Genomic DNA, 16623 nt, shown 5'->3' with positions numbered 1-16623 from the left:
TTTCCTTTTCTTCTTCAGAAGCCACCAAGGGCTGAGCTTGGCTTGGTGGATGTCGGGCTGCAGGATGTGATAAGGGCCAGCTCTCTGAAGTGCTGCAGAAGGGGTTCTTGCCAGCCTCTCTGCCGGCGTGCCTGCACAGCTCCAGTGCCCCTGGGCGCTGGGATGGGGCGGTGCCGCCTGGGCACGGTCCCTCCGTGGCAGGTGCAGGGAGCCGGGGGTGTTGTGGGGCAGTCTGGCTGTGGCAGGGCAGGAACGAGGAGACGCGGAGCTCTGAATCCCGCACTGACTCCTCTGGAGCCCCTCCAGCTTTGTGCGGGTGTAACTGAGACTGGAACCCGGTCCAGAGAGAGCGAAGCTGTTTGGCGATGATTAATACAGTAAAATGTGAAAGTTATGTATCAAGTGCGTTTCATGCGCCTCTCGCCTCGGGACAATTAGCATAAATTTAATAATTACTGCCCTGTGCCAGCAGCTGCTACCTAAGGAGCTGGGAGTGCTTTATGAACGCTCATTAGCTGCTGCCCTGCCTGGGGGAGGTGGGTGATTAGTCTGCCCGTTTTATGGGGAGGAAAGAGGAACAGAGAGAAGCAAAGTGAGGTGGCCAAGGTGTGGTACCAGCGAGGGCTGATCCCATCCCTCCTGTGCCTCCTCCAGCCCCACTTGGCTCTGACCGAGCTGGGTGGGCACAGCTGGGAGGGGGCTGGAGTAAGACGGGAGTTTGTTCTTTAAGCAATGAGCAAACGCTGTAGAAAATACTTAAAATTCAGCGTTTGCCGGTTCCCCAGTCCCCACTTTGCAAGGACATGGTTTCTCCTGCCTTGCACGTTCAAAGTCAGTGAGGGCTGGTGGATGTTGGTCAGGCAGGGGCATCCTGATCCAGCTCCTTGACTGGAGACTTTCTGGATGATCTGGAGCCTCCCCTGTGGGTCACTGTGTGTCCACCTGCCCCGGGAGCTGCTCTCTGCCGGGGCTGGCACCCATTATCCTGTGTGAGTAACAGCAAACCACAGAGACAGAGGCTGGCTCCCTGTGTAACCAGGCTGCTGCAGCCAAAGGGGAGCTGATCAGATACCAGACTCTTTTATCATGTTCCAGGGCACAGACAAAAGCTGGAAGACCAAGCCAAGCCCTTCACCGACCGCTACGGAGAGCTGGAACGGCTGCGCCAGTCCATGAGAGTCACCCCGACAACACCCAACCCCCGTGGATCCCTCAGCACCCCGAGCCACTTCGGCTCCCAGGCTCAAACTCCGATCCAAGGTAACCACCTGGGGGTCCCAGTGCCACCCCCAGACCCTCGTGCTCCTGGCATGGCTGAGTGGGAACAATCTGGATGGGATTTTAGAGTTGGAGTCCGGCTCTCCCCTGGTTAAGGAGCCAGGGAGGGGTTTGCGTAGATTTCTTGACCCTGGAAGCCTTTTTGCACCCATTAAGTCACTTTTTGCACCATTAGGTCTGGGTTTTGAGGAACAAATGAGCAGCAGGAGCGCGAGGGAGGTGAGAGCAGCACCCTTTGAACCCAGCAGCTCCTCTGACATGAAGGCAGCCGCGCTATGGTTATGCATCAGCCAGGGAGGGTGTTCCGTGCTTTACATGCTAATCCCAACGGTTTCTTATCGTTGTGTGGGTGCCAAGTGTGGTGATCCCTCGCCCAGCTCCAGCATAACTCCCCACACGGATGCACACCTGCACGGGCACACACACACACACACACACAGAGCTTTGCTCTTCCCACATCTGCCAGCGGCAAAGAGCGCCCCAGTCCCTGGGCGTTCCCCAGGAATCCGCAGCTCGCTGCCAGGACAGGGGCAGGAATTGCCACTGGAGCTACCTGACAGAGATCAGGCTGCTAATCCTGGAATTTCAGTCCAAACTAAGCAAGGCATTAAAATAGCTCGGCTGCTGTGCTGCTCCTGTCTTTCTGCACAGGCAGATGTCGCCAGGATTAATTGAGAGATCATTCTCCTGTCCTTTTCTGTGCTGCTTTTCCATGCACTTTTAGTCTCGCTGGTTCTTTTCCTTCAAAAGTCAGCAGAAACACTAACAGGGCTTCAAGGAACAGTATTTAAGCTGTCTGTATTTGGAATTTTGGTGAGAATAGGCCCGTCTGGGAAAGTTTAATAGAAAAAGCTCCCAAAACCCTCGTGCTGTGTTTTCAGAAGGGATATGGTTGTTTGAAAGCCTTGGTGTCATTAGCAAAGAGGGAGTTTTGGGTGTAAAAACATGTTTGAAAATGTTACCCGAACTGTAAAAGCTGCGCCGCTCCTCCCAACCCAAAATTACAGAGAAAATTTAATTTCTTTCTCATTGAAATGCAAATCCCCACGCTAGGAATTCTCATTGATATTAGCAAGGTTTATGAGAAGAACACGGGCATTTTGTGTAGGGCATTTTGTGTAGGACTATCGTTTGGGTTTTTTAAAAAGAAAAGCAGAAGAGAGAGAAAGAGTTTTCTAGGCTTGTCCTGTTGGCTGCATCATAAAGAAAGAGATTCTTGGGGGAAGAAAAAAAGGTTTGTATTTTAAATTAGCACAGCCCCCTGCAGTGCCAGAAACCCAAAGAGCGCCGTTTGGAGCAAAGAGTCAGGTGATGACACAAATTCAACGAGAAAAAAAATGGAGTTGGCCACAAGCTACCGCCCCTGCCAAATTCCCAAATGTCAAGTGACAGCAGGAGTGGAGACACACAAAATTAGCCTCTGAAATCATTCCTGCGGAGTGAATCCGAAGTCCCAGGAATGCTGCAAAAGGCGGTTTGTGCACGCTCTGCTCTTGGCTCCCTCGTCCAGAGCCGGAGGAACCGTCTTAAAATGACTGCGGGTTCCTACCAGCGTAACTGGGAGCAGGAGCAGCTCAGTCATTTTCATCCCAGCCCTGTCCTTTTGACACAGCTCTGGCTATGACCAATCATAATCATCATTTTAAAACCCCTCTTTCTCTCGCACACACACACACACACAGCTTATTCACAAAGATCATAATTTTTACCCGAGCAAGTGGAGCCCGGCCCGTGCCAAGAACAACACGGGAGTTAACAGGCCTGTAATTCTCACGACTTGGCACGTTCTTGGGTAACACACAGGAGAGGCCGATTAGTGGGAAGCAGAACGAGATACCAGCAGGGAGGGGCCGTGGGCAGGCTGGGGTTCATCCGGCCCCCGCTATCTTCCATGGGGTGCTTCCCAAGGTTAATGTTTTTAGCATCCCTGTGCAGGGATTAAGAGGGGGACAGGGAGGTTTTTCCCTCCAGCAGTGCCCAGCTCCCTCTGCTCATGTGCCAGGGGTGCTTGGCTTCCCTGTTCTGCTGACCAAGCAGTTTGCATAAACTTCCTAATCCGCTCCTGGCAAAAGCAGGCTGGAGCTGGGATGCTCAGGAACAGCATCAGCCGCTGCGGGGGGATCCCAGCACCTCCACAGCATGTGGAGTTTGGGTTTTTAGGCAGGCAGGAGACAGTGTTTATCTGGGAGAACTGGGGTTCCTGGGAGATGTGTGTGCTCTGGCCCGCTCCAACCTCTCCTCCTGAGCAGGGAAAGCCGTGGCTGTGGTGGAGATCACGGCAAGGGCGCCGCGCGGAGTGGGAGTGGGGTCTGGCCCTCAGCCACTCGCAGAGGCTTTCAGTAAAGCAGCCCCTGGAGGTTATAAATAGCCCCCATGTAAAATGATCATGCTGAGGTTAGATGGTCTCAAACCAAAACCCTCCTGCTAGGAGAAAGCCGATGGTTTCTGAAGGGCATGCCAGGAAATGTGGGAGGAGAGAGCGCGGCTCCGATAGCGAGCGGGTGGGATCCTGCTCCCTCCACTGCCAGGGTGTTTCAGTGGCTCTGGCCTTGCCTTGCCCCACTCAGATGGGCAGAGACTTGATCCCTTCCCATGCCTGTCTCCAAATGGGATGGACACTGGCAACCCTGCACACAACAGATCTCATTCCCTCTTGTGCTGTTCTGGGAGTAAATAGGGTAACTCTGGGTTCACCCCTGTAGCTGTGATGAGAATCTGGCCCAGTGCTGGGCAGGTCAGGCAGGCAGACCCCCATCACCATCCAGCTCTGCTTCCCAGAGCAGAGCCTCAGTTGAGGATTTGGCCCAATGCTTCTCCAGAGAGGTCTGGAAAATGTGAGTGTTTGCAATCCCAGCTCTGCCATCCCCACAGCGAGACACCAAGCTGTCATTAGGATGGCTTGAAATGGTTCCTTATTACGGGGCACGCGAAGCCAGAGCCTTGCGTGCCTGCTTCAGTCCAGTTTTGCCTTTTAGCTTAAAAAAATCAAGTAGCTTTCAGAAGTGAAGCAAGATGTTAAAGGGACTTTTGCTGTCTGCCTTCAGCTGCTTCTCGGGGCCCCCTGGCTCAGGGGAGGTGGGCTGGTGACAGGCACACGTCCTCCCCAGGAGCAGCCCTGTGTTCTCTGTGTCCTCCCCTGCCTGTGTTTCAGCAGGGGCTCAGGCTGAACCATTTTGTTCCCAGCAGAGCAGAGCAGAGCAGGACCGCCCACGCCCGAGTTCTGTGGTGGAAACATCTTCAACCACTCAAAAGCAATTGTGTGCCTTGTCCAGCAGCATGGAGGGGCGTTGTGCTCACCAGGACAATTGCAAAGGGATTTTAGATTGGATCTCCTTGGTACCGGAGCAAGCTGTTTTGATTGATGCACTTCATGTCCCCCTGCACACTCCTGGTTTTGCTCCAGAGAAGCCAAACTCCCTTGATTTCACAGGGAGGATAGTAAATGTGATATCTTTTTGCAAGTCTCTCTTAGCCCTAGCGCCTGCAGAATGGTTTTTGGGAGACTCTGTGTTCACTGGTGAAGTCTCAGGTCCCCTGATCTGGAATTCACTCAGCTTCATTCCCAATCCATTATTTCAGGCCAGCACAACATTTTTATCATCAGCAGAATGCTCCATCATATGCCTTTAAAATAAAGTCTTTCTCTCTCTTTTTCTTTTTAAATATACATTTTTAAAGTATTACATTACTTTTAAGAAGCCTCTTGGCATGGGCAGCAAGTGCCCCTATTGTTTCCGAAATGCAACGTGGCTGCTCTGAGGTTAAGTCCTGAATTATGGGCCCAGCAAATACACTGAATTGCTGCTTCCTAATCCCTGTCCAGATTGACTTATGGTTTCTTTAAAATATCCGTTTCTTAATGGATAAAAACGTTCTACCACGGGCAGAGACTAAATTGTTTCCAAAGGAAGCTAGGCAAGCATTAGTGGGAAGAAAACATATTGTGGGATTCAGCTTCAGCCTCAAAGGAAGGAACACGCTCGAGATGGGTTTCCTGCCTGCTTTCAGGCTTCTGTGTCTATCTTTAAACTGCTTTTCTGCTCCTCTCCTTTGCATTTGTGATGTCCCTCCAGTGAATTTGGCATGGAACTGTCACAGATGAACCACAGAGCAGTGCTGGGCAGGAGATTCCCCCAGGACAGAGTCCAAGCACCCGCGACCGCTGCGTTCGTGCCACGGACATGTGGCCAACGCCAGCCACAGCTCAGGGCGCTGCATCCCTACAGAACAGCGAGGAATCCCTCGGAATTTGCCTCAGGGGGCCATCCTGGATTTTCCAGAGTGCTGGGATCCTCAGTGCCATTCTCAGAGCGGGGTGGGGAGCCCCCAGCTGTTCTCCTGGCCGCTGGTGCCCTCTGTGCCATCACCCCTCTGCAGTGGGATTCCCATGGCAGCCGTGGCCTGGCCCAAACCTGCTCGGCAGGCAAGGTGGTCTAGCTGCAGGCTGGGTTGTAAATCCAGCAGCTTCCTTTTATGTAGTCAGGGCTTGTTAATTTGTTTTAATACCCTTTGAATCCAGGTAAAGAGCAAAGCGCGGGCAGGGCGGAGGGGAGCGCTCAGCCCACCCACCCGCTCCAATTAGCACCGTTATTCATTAGCTCGGCGGGATGCGCCGGGCAGGGGGATGCGGGCACAGGGCTCCGGGATGAGCGAGGCTGTGCCGGAAGCCGGGAGAGCTGGGCTTGTTTAGTCTAGCAAAGGGCAGGCGGGGAGCGGAGCCGATGGCTCCGTGTAAATACATCGAGGGGGTAAACACGGCGAGGCAGAGGAGCTAATGTAAGCTCTGGAGGACACTGCAGGCACAGGACGTGGGGCTGAACTGGTCCTGCATAAATCCACGCTGGAATTAAGAGCAGGGTCCTTCCCAGGAGGATGGGTCCAGAGAACTGGAGCATCCCAATGGATCTGGAAGGGTTTGCAGAGGAGGTTGAGATGTGGTGCCTGATCCACTGAGCTGGGAACACCTGGGATTTTCCCTGCTCTGCTGCTGCCCAGCGTATTTGGGGTGGGAGAGGACCCAGGGGCTGGGTTTGTGCTGCTCAGCACGGTGGGTTTGGGCCCGCGTGTGTGAGTGCACGGGGACAGTCACAAAACTGAGCAGCAAACGTGCTTGGCAGTGTTGAGGTGGCGCCTGGCGATGCTGTGATAAGGACCTGTGTGTTGTTGTGTTTTGGTTTGGGGTTTGCATTTTTTTTTCAGACTGCAGAGGAAGTCCGTGCACCCAGTTTGTGAGCTGGTTCTATCAGATACAGAGCCCTGCTCCATGGGCGTGTAACAACGGATGCTGTTCACACCCTCCTTTTTTTTTCAACACCTCCCCTCCTCCCCCAAAATATATTTTGCTCTGTTTTACGTGGGCTGAGAGGAAGGGGCCGTTTTCTTTTTTAGTTGGCCCTGACTTGGAAACAAATGAACTTGCTAACATACGTGACAGAGGCGTGAGAGCGTGCATGCATGCGTGGGCGGGGAGGAGAGCGGCACCTTCTCTAGAGATGAGCTGGGCCTTCACAGATCACATGCATCTCGGGCACCTTCCCATGGAGATCCTCTCCTTCTCTGGCCCACCTGCCTCTCCCTGCTCCCACACGGAGTTATTGTCAGAAGCGGAGAGGAACAAAGATCAGAAAAACGCTCAAAGATGGCCTGGTGGTCCAAGTGTGACAGAAGTGAGGAGAGAAAAAACAGCCAAAGGTATATCCAGAGCAGGAATGTGTGTTCCCACTGTCACACACATTCTGGTGTGTTATATACAGAAGCATAAAGTATCATTAGTGTTTACATTGTCGTCAATCATTGTGCAGTGAGACAGGAAAGCAGGGCTTTTTCCTCTGGCGTAGATTTTTCATGACAATTTCACAAGGCACGCATATGCATAGGATTAGAACAGTGATCTACGGCCAGGCTGATGATATTTTATATTCTACACACTTAGAGAGTGCCAGGCTATCAAGTTCCCTTTAAATTCCCTTTATTCTCTGTGTGTCTCACACACTGTGAGCATTTGTTGTGTAACATATCCACACGAGCTCAGCTTTATTGCTGACTGGGTTCACCAGGCACCACGTGCTCCCCACATCTCTAAGGTGGGGACCAGGTGGTATCTGGGGTGCTGAGGAGCTGCTCAGGTTCCACACGTCCCTGCCTGGCCCCAGATGATCTGATAGTGATGATGCTGCTGTTCATCAGTGCTGTGCTGCCACGTGCCCGGGGCGAGCTGGTTTTCTGGGTGCCATTGCAGCAATGAAGAGGTCCTGATGTTGCTTTTGCTGCCCTTTCTTCCCTGCAGGCAGAGCAGATGTGCTCCTGGGTTGGGAGGTAGTGGCAGCACCCACTGCTCCTCAGGGATGGATGCACATCAATCCCTAAAACCATCTGCAGGGCTCATTGCCTCATCTCAAAGGCTTTCAGGGACCTCAGAGCAGATCCACCAGCCCTGACCCTGCCAGGGTGCAGGGACCAGTTCCACTCCCTCCAAGGCAGCTCCCAAACCCAACGTGGTCTGAAGGGAGGAGGCTGAACACACCCAGAGAAACCTCTGTGGTTGGCAGCCTCACGAACCAGCCCTTCCCACCTCATGGCCAGCCCTCGCCACCATGACCCAGCTGAGGTTTGGCACCCATCAGGGGCGTCTCTCTGCATTTATGTCCTGGCCACCCACCCAAGGAAAGACCCGTATTGTCTCTGAGGCAGAGAGAGAGCTGCTGTGTCACTGCAGCGCTGTTGTTTTATCTGGAAAGGGGCTGAGCAGCTTTCAAAGCATGTTTCTATCTGGCCCCTCATGCAGGGGGGACTTGGGGGTCCTCAAAAGGTGCAAATTGCAGCTGCACAATTAAATCATGGGGTGTGTCCCGGCCTCTGCGGTCCCCGGGGCAGCTCAGCCCTAAGGAGGAGACAGTGGCATTACTAATCAGGGCTTTGACCTTTACATGGCTTTTATTTAATACACATTCCACACTTCCCCAAACTCCCATCCAAAACATTGACATTTCCGCTGATAGATTGGGTCAGATTTTGGAGTAGTTGGGGGACTCAATTCACTCTTACAATGGTTAAATTCTTACAGCTAAATGGGCTTATTCAGTTAGTGCAGCAGCTGGTGTGATTTCGAGAAGAAAATAAACATTTCCTTCAAATATTTTGATTGGCAACTGGACAACTGAAGTACTCAAGCTCGGATTGCCAGGGTCCAAAAAAGCAAATGGGGGCTGGACGGCGAGTAAGCGAGGGAAAACCGTAGTAAATCCTCGGAGGCAGCACTACGGAGCAGATGTGTGTGATGTGTGCTAGGGAAGGGCACAGCAAGAAGGGGTTTTTTAAGCCCATTTTGAGCTGGGATTCCAAAGGGAATGCGAGGTCCAAGGATGCAGCTTCACCCACTCCTTGTTCCCTGGCTTTGCTCAGCAGCTTCTTGCTCCAGGTTGCTGTTTGATCCTGGCTGTGGCAGAGGGTCCTTGCTGCTGAGTTAGGTGGTTATTGATGGTGTTAATGGCCATGTTTTAATTGGATCTCGCTGGGGTTGTTTCAGTGGAGATTTCCTCGCGTGCAGGGCAGGCGCTGGGGCCGTGTGGCTCCGATCTGGGGCAGCCGGGATGGAGGGGCAGCCCTGAAGTGGAGGAGATGGGATGGAGAGGAAACCTTGAGGCGAGGACCAAGATGGAAGGGGCAGTGCTGAGGTGGAGGGACAGTTGTGAGGTCAAAGAGATGGGATGCAGGGGCAGCCCTGAGGTGATGACCAAGATGGAGGGGAAACCCTGAGATGAAGGAGATGGGATGGAGGAAAAACCCTGAGGTGATGGAGCCAGGATGGAGAGGGTGCTGAGGTGAGGATGCTGAACTGGAGAGACAGTTGTGATGCGAAGGGACAGAGGTGCACCTCTGGGGAAAGGATCAAGATGGAGGGGAAATACTGAGGTGAAGGAGACTGAACAGAGGGGCTGCCCTGAGCTGAAGGAGATGGGATGGAGGGAAGCCCTGAGGTGAAGGAGATGGGATAGAGGGAAGCCCTGAGCTGAAGGATATGGGATGGAGGGAAGCCCTGAAGTGAAGCCCATGGGATGGAGGGAAGCCCTGAGGTGAAGGACATGGGATGGAGGGAAGCCCTGAGGTGAAGGAGATGGGACTGAGGGAAGCCCTGAGGTGAAGGAGATGGGATAGAGGGAAGCCCTGAGCTGAAGGAGATGGGATGGAGGGAAGCCCTAAGCTGAAGGCCATGGGATGGAGGGAAGCCCTGAGGTGAAGCACACATGAGAGATGGGCAGCCCCGAGGTGAAGCTCACAGGACACAGCAGCATCCCTGAGCCGCCGGCCCTGAGGCGATGGCGAGGCCCCGGCCCCCTCTGGCGGCCGCCTCCTTCCCGCCTCTTTCCCGCCTCCTCCCGCGGCCCGGCGGGCGCCCCCTGCTGGCGGCGCGGCCGCGGCCCCCTCAGGCGGGCCCTGCTCGGACCGGGCCGCCGCGGTTTTGTTTTTAGAGTGGTTTGGGGGTTTATTTGTAGCCTCAGGGAAAAACTGAGAGCTCTTCCGGTCAGGGAAAGCTGGAGCTTTATTCTGGGCCAGACTTAGAGCCCAAGGCTGGCGAGGATCAAAGCAAGCTGGTCACAACTGCTCGGATGCCTCATGGCTCTGCTGGGCGTGGGTTCCGTTTGAGGGGTTCGCGCTGAGAGATTTGCTTTTTGAAGGATCAAAATTCGCAGATCACAGCCCTGCAGAGTGCTCTGGGGGTTCAGAGCCTGGCAGAGCTCCCTACAGCCTCGCTGTGCCTTGCCCATCACACACAGAGCCCATAATTAACACTCTTACGTCCAAATTAGTAGCAGGGACCCACTGCCAAACGGTGCACATTCAGGCCAATAAAATGTAGCCTCTAAAAAAACCCCTCTTTGAGTGAGTTATAGAGGAAAAAGGAAATGTGCCCTGAGCGCTCAGGTTTGATTTTGATTTGCGTTTTATGGAATATTATTTATGGAGCTGTGAAAAGTAATGAAGGAGCGCGGTCTGAGCGATTGTCATCTGGGAAGGCAGCGAGTGGCAACCTGAGTGTTTTGGGGGTTGAGAGGGATTTGGAGGCTGCTTTTTCTCAGTGCAGGGCTGCTGAGTTTGAGGGAAGGCATTCAGAAGACAGCACTTTTTCTTTCCAGTCCAGGTGCAGGCAGGATTTCTGCCCCACGGTCCTGTCTCAAGCCGTGATGCTGCTGGATTGCTACCGCCACGGGGCTGCGGTCAGGCTGCTTCTCGCAGAGCTGGTCTCCAAACCTCAGCTCCCTCAAACCTCAGTGCCTGGCAGCCGCTGTGGCTGCAGCACGGCTTTGGGATGAGTCCCTGCTGGGCTGTGAAATCGGGCTGGGAGCGCTTTTCCCACCGCTGTGCTTTTCCAGCCAGCCCAGCGCGGAGCAGGGTCGGCCCTGTGGCCGGGCTGCCGCTTCCACGGGCGCTTTCCAACGCCGGGTGTGTGCAGAGCAGTGTGGTTCGGGACAGCTTTGAGCTCTGCTCCTCTCTTATCTCGCCCCAAAGCCACAGCCACGTTCACAAACCAGGTGCTCCCCCGCCTTTCCCCTCCGTGGAGCCTGCGTGGGAAGGCAGGCGCTGCTGGGCGCCCGCAAAAGGGCTGCAGGCGAGGGAGGGAGGATCCTCCCCTTCTCCTTCCACGGCTGAAGGACTCACCTGGGATCAGAAAGGAGGTTCACATCAAATCCCCTCCATACCTGCTCCTCCGGAGCGTGCCCGTGTCACTCGGTAGCTGGAAGGGATTAAATCAAGAGTTTTCTCCTGGGGAAACGCTTTGGGGCCTGGAACGCCAGCCCTGAGAAGTTAAAAATGCTTCATTGTAATAAATAGATCTAAAACACACGTCCCTGTGCATACAGAGCAGCCACACAATCCTCTGGATGTGTGTTTGTATGTATATGCATTTCCAAAACCAACAGGCCTGTTTAGCATACTCACCTCACATTCTCTTGCTCTGAGGGATACAAAATCCAGCTGATGCAACCAAAAGAAGTCAATTTTGAGGCTGGATGGTGTCCCACTAGCAAAGGAGAAAGGCCTTGCTTTTGACAAGAGGAAAATAGAGGAGGTCTGAATGACACTTTCCTTGGAGAGCAAACCTCATTTCTCTCCGCTTTAATGCACCAAGGCCAGAGGTTCCTGGGCTCTGTCTCAGCCTTGGGACAGCTGAGACAGCCACAGGAATGGCTCCAGCTCCTCAAAGGAGCTTCTGCTGTGGGTTCCCACTTCTAACCTGGGCTTCCTGCAGGAGGACGGGATCCCAAGCCAAGGCCCTTTTCCAGTTCCAAGCTGGCTGAGACCCCCTTTGGGTTTAGACCTCCAGGAAAAGGCGTGGGGGGCTCCATCATCCAATGGAGCTGAGGAACATTCCCACTGCCCTGAGTCTCCCTTCCCCCAGCAGAGAGCCTGAATTTCTCACTCTCTTTATCCTCTTGGAAGGAGAAAAATACACAGAGAACTCGAGCAGAGGGATATAGGGGCTCCTGGCTTGGGAGTTTTCAGCTGTGTGTTTATCAGCTCCATCCCCTGATGGTATCAGCACAAACAGGCCACCCACAAGAAGGCTTAGCAGGCTGGTCTGGGCTCCAGCTTTTCCTGCCTGTCTCCGTGTGTGTGTGTGTGAGTGTGTGTGTGTGTATACAGCAGGGATGGATGATCCCAGGGCCCGGCCGTCTGGGGCCTGCCTCCATTTATTTACTACACAGCTGATGTCATGGCTAAACATCTTTTTTCTGTGTTTATGGGGCGTGCTGCTTTAATCTGCCCGAGATGAATAGACCCCTAAGAGAAGTCAGCTTAGCCGTGTCCCTTCTTGGATAGGAAACAACAAATTTTAGGACAGGAAATGGGAGCAACTTAAACAAACGGGTTTAGGGTTTTTTATTTAAGTCACTCAAGTCTTTTCCCTGGCAGACCCAAGAGGTGCTTTCCCTTCTGATTCCTTAGGAATGCTCTAACGTTGCTCTTGTGCTGAGATTGAGGCAGGAACAGGCGAGAGGCAGGATGGTAGAAAAGGCAAAGAAGGCTCTATTCAAAAGAACCGTGTGGTTTTTATAGAGTGGTACAATAGGTTCTAATCTATTGGCTAACAAAAACACCTTCCTCACCCACTGTCCTTCAGAGGAACAGAAAATCGAAGTAGAAAAACACCACCTGCAAATTGTTTATACTCAACGAGTTATCACATCTTTCCAACTCCCTAAAATTTCTCACAAGCCGCTGTGAGAAACGCTCGCCATTTCTCTCTCTCTGTGTCCCGTGGCATCCACACTCTAACCACCCCTCTCCCCCTGCACCCCGGCAGGCACGTCAGAGCTGAGCCCCTTCTCGGACCCGCGGCAGTTCGAGCGCTCCTTCCCCACGCTGCCGGCGCTGACGGAGACGCGCTTCTCCGACCCGCGGATGCATTACCCCGGCGCCATGTCCGCCGCCTTCCCCTACACCGCCGCGCCCTCGGCCACGGGCATCGGGGGCATCAGCATGACCAGCATGCCCACCACCACCCGCTTCCACCACACCTACCTGCCGCCCCCGTACCCCAGCTCCACGCAGAACCAGAGCGGGCCCTTCCAGGCCAACCCCTCTCCCTACCACTTGTACTACGGGACGTCCTCGGGCTCCTACCAGTTCTCCATGGTGGCGGGAGGCGAGCGCTCGCCCACCCGCATGCTCTCGTCCTGCACCAGCGCCTCGGCGGGCAACAACCTGATGAACGCCAGCCTGGGCGCGCAGAGCGACGGCGTGGACGCCGACGGCAGCCACAGCAATTCCCCCACCACCATGAGCACCACGGGCAGGATGGATGAGTCCGTCTGGAGACCCTACTGAGGAGGAGCTCGGCCGGACACCCGTGTCTTTAACTCAATCAGCCGCCGTGGCTCCTGTTGGGAGCGACCAAAGTGATGCCAAGGGAAAAGTTAAACCAAAGTCTTCCAAACCCAAAGTTAAGGATGCTCTGCATGCAAACATCAAGCGAAGATCAACCAAGACCTTCGTTACATTTCAAGGTGAACACCCACGAGGCTTGAATGTGTCGCTTGATGTGGTTCCTTCCGTATGTTTTAGGTATGTGGATTGTACATAGGGAAAAAACCCCAAGGACGTGTGGAATCAGATGTTTGGTACTTGCAGAACACTTCTCGTTCATCTCACTCGCACCTCTTCCCCACACAAAGCATTCAGAAGTGAGGAGAATCTCACCCTTCCTCTGCAAAATGGTTCAGAGAAGAGAAGACACCAGGGAGTCATCCGAGCCATCTCTCTGCCAGTGCAGGAGGACCGAACTTAGCTTTAAAAAAAAGGAGAAAAAAAGAAAAAATCCCCATTGTTTCCTGTCCTTCCCTCCCCGCTGGTGAAGGGTCCCTGAGCACCAAAGAGCAGTGGGGTTTGCAGCACAGCCAGGGGCTCTGGGGCTCAGTCAGCCATGTGAACAAGAGCTGTGATGTGATTATTGTTATTATTTGTTGACGACACAAGTTGTATTGTTCATTTTGGTGTCAGTGTCGTCGTTTGTCAATCAGTAACGTGGCTGACCCCGGGCCTGGCTGACCCCTCCTCCATGTTTACACATGAGATGTACTTTTTGTGGAGATGTTTTATTTTGTTTGTTTGCTCTCTTGTCCTGACCTCACCGTTCAGCTCTTTGCTCCCCTTAGCAAACCTCAGTGATGGTGGCTGAAGTGAAGGCAGCATTCAGGACTATCTAAAACATTTGAGATGCACTTCCAGGGGGCTCAGGAGCCTTTGGCACAGCCTTGCCACCATTTTCCACATGTTCCTTCCGTCCCCTCTGAGTGGCAACACTCACAGCTGGTGGCAAAGCATTCTAATTCTGTTCTGGTCCTTTCCCATGTTCTCACCCAGAGAGGATTACACAATTTTTTATTTTGACTCACATGTGTCAATTCATCCTGAAAGCTCTGCGATCTGCAGAAAGGAGCAGTTTCTACTCCTGGTGGTGGGAATGTTGTGAATTGATGCTGTGCAGCCTTTTCCATGCCCTCACCCTCCTGTCCTTCCCCAGGTGACCCCAGCACGGGGATCTTGCTGTAGAGGAATAAGCTGAAGCGGGGGCACTCAAGGTGGCATTTGCAGGATCCAGGTCTGCCAAGCACCACACACCCTCAGGGCTGGCACCACAGAGATTGCAGCCAAGCAGGGCCATGCTGGGAGGTGGCTGTGGGCTCCTCCAAGGCCAGCTCAGGGCTTGGCACAAGGTTTGTCACCTCCTGCAGGCCACCTGTGCCCTCTGCTGGCATGAGAATTGGGGCTGGATTCAGGATTCTTCGTGCAGACAGATTCCTGGGGATCCATAACTTCAGTACCCAGTGCCATGCAGAGCCCTGCCCGCAGCCAGGGGACAGCCCCAGTGCCACCAGTAACCGCGCCTTTCTTCCTCCACTCCTCCCATAAACACAAGCAAACCGAAGGCCCAGAGCTGCCCTCCTGGCCCCTGTGCCTCAGCCACAGCGTCCCAGCCTTGTCACCTGTCCCCAGCTCCCAGCTGGCAGCCGGTCACCCTCAGCACAGAGCGCTGCAATTGCACTACCACGGCCAGGCTGGAGCAGCACATCCTGCCTGCCCTGGAGAGCTGCCATGACCACTCAGAGCTCCACAAGCAACGAAGAACAACTCTTTTCAATAATAATCATAATGATGATGATAATAATAATAATTTTTTTTAAGCCTTACCCCAGCAAAACTGCAACCTCCACTTGCCTTAGCGCCGGCGCTCGCCAGCTCTGGAGCTGGACAGGGCAGCCTGTGTTTTGATGCCTTTTTGCATTTGTCATCCCGTCCCACTGGTTGAAAGCACAAAGGAAACAAGGCATTCGTAGTTGTAGGTTAATTTAAGACTGTTGGTAGTGAGTTTTAAAAGAGAAAATAATAAAGTGAATGGCAACGATGTTGTTTTATGACATATTGTCATGTGAAGGTGTAAATAGATGCACCTCTGTTGTATGCAAATGGTCATGAGACAGGCCAATGTTTTTTGCTTTGCACTATAATTTGCTTTTTTTAAAAAAAAAAAGAATGCACAATCGCTTGTACAGTAAAGCCCCTTTGTCTGGCTCACAGAATATTTAACTATAAAATCTAATTTTTGGTCTTATTTGTTATAATAATATAATTCTTAAATGTGTTGAAGGATACGATTCTTAATAATGCTTCTAATACTTGTATGTGCAGGGTAAAAGATCACCAGACTAAGGAGATGAGATCAGAGATCTTTGTAGATAAAGAAGGCTAAAATTGTTGGGTTTTTTAATGGTGTCTTACGACGGACATTAAACAAAATGCTAGTGATACCAAAAAAAAAAATGTGGTTATTTGTGTAAAACCCCAGCCCTACTTGAAGGTAATGCCCTATATTTAATATGTAGCCCGATTTTTAACCTGTAGCACTTGTCACTGGGGAGGGGGGAGGTGGGAGGGCAGAGGAAGAGGAAGAGGAGGGTCTGCTCCTGGAGAAGCCAGCGGGGAAGCCGCGGCTGGAGGAGCCTCCCGGCTCTGGGTGCCCTGAGAGCGGCGGGGCCGGCGTGGGGACAGAGCCCCGGCTCGGGCACGGTTCTGCTTTTCTGGGATGGGTCATTTCTGCTCCGCGGGCCGTGGCCGTGGCTCGGGCCGTCCTGTAATGCTGTCAATGCCATGTGGATCAATAAACGATGGTTGCAGTGGCCCCGCCGCCTCCGCCTCTCACTTCTCGCCGGGGCAGGGCGGGCTCCTCATCCTCACGCCGCTCTTTCTCCAGGCTCTGATTTTCGGCTCGTTCAGAGCATCCCGCTACCAGCTCCGGTGCTGTTGGCGGCAGTTTGGCACCACAACGGTGGGCAGGCAGGGTGGGATGGGGTGGGAGGACCTGAGCTCGCTGAAAACCCATTTAAAGCTCTCCCATTTAAAGGGATGTGGAGCGCTGTCCGTGCCCGCGGGCAGCCCTGGCAGGGTGATCGCTGTGTGCCAGCCCAGCTGTGTGCCAGCCCAGCTGTGTGCCAGCCCTGCATCGCCTCCCGCCCTCCTCCTGTCAGCGCCGTCCCAGCCGCAAAAACCCCGCACCAACCCAGCAGGACCCAAATCCCCGAGCGGGGCGAGCCCAGACCCCTCAGCACTCAGCGCTCGCCTCCAGAGCCCAAACGACAGCTGAAAGGCAAAAATGAAAAAATCCCAGCCCACAACAGGATCCGATGCCAAGGCGCTGCGGGTCCCGAGGAGCCGGGGAACTCAGCGCCAGAATTATTCATGAGCCCGGGGCAGGAGAGTGGGGCCGTTCCCAAAGCTCTGCCTCCCCTCCGCAGCATCTCCGTGAGCGTGGAAAGAGGGGGGGAAAAAAAAAAAAAGAAAAAAAAT

At 53.6% G+C, this 16623-nt stretch overlaps 1 protein-coding gene across 1 annotated transcript in view; it reads left to right on the top strand.

Moving 5' to 3' along the window:
- Window positions 1-15952, top strand: part of RUNX3 (RUNX family transcription factor 3) — a 36138-nt gene extending 20186 nt beyond the window's left edge. The window contains exons 4-5 of the mRNA XM_074555953.1: window positions 1096-1260; window positions 12584-15952. Coding sequence (XP_074412054.1) covers window positions 1096-1260; window positions 12584-13107 — 689 coding nt within the window. The 3' untranslated portion in view covers window positions 13108-15952. The remainder of the gene's footprint in view (window positions 1-1095; window positions 1261-12583) is intronic.
- The last annotated feature ends 671 nt before the right edge of the window (window positions 15953-16623 follow it).

Source organism: Zonotrichia albicollis, chromosome 20 (genome assembly GCF_047830755.1).
Source record: "Zonotrichia albicollis isolate bZonAlb1 chromosome 20, bZonAlb1.hap1, whole genome shotgun sequence".
Taxonomy (NCBI): Eukaryota; Metazoa; Chordata; class Aves; order Passeriformes; family Passerellidae; genus Zonotrichia; species Zonotrichia albicollis.
This window is presented reverse-complemented; position numbering and strand designations above follow the sequence as displayed.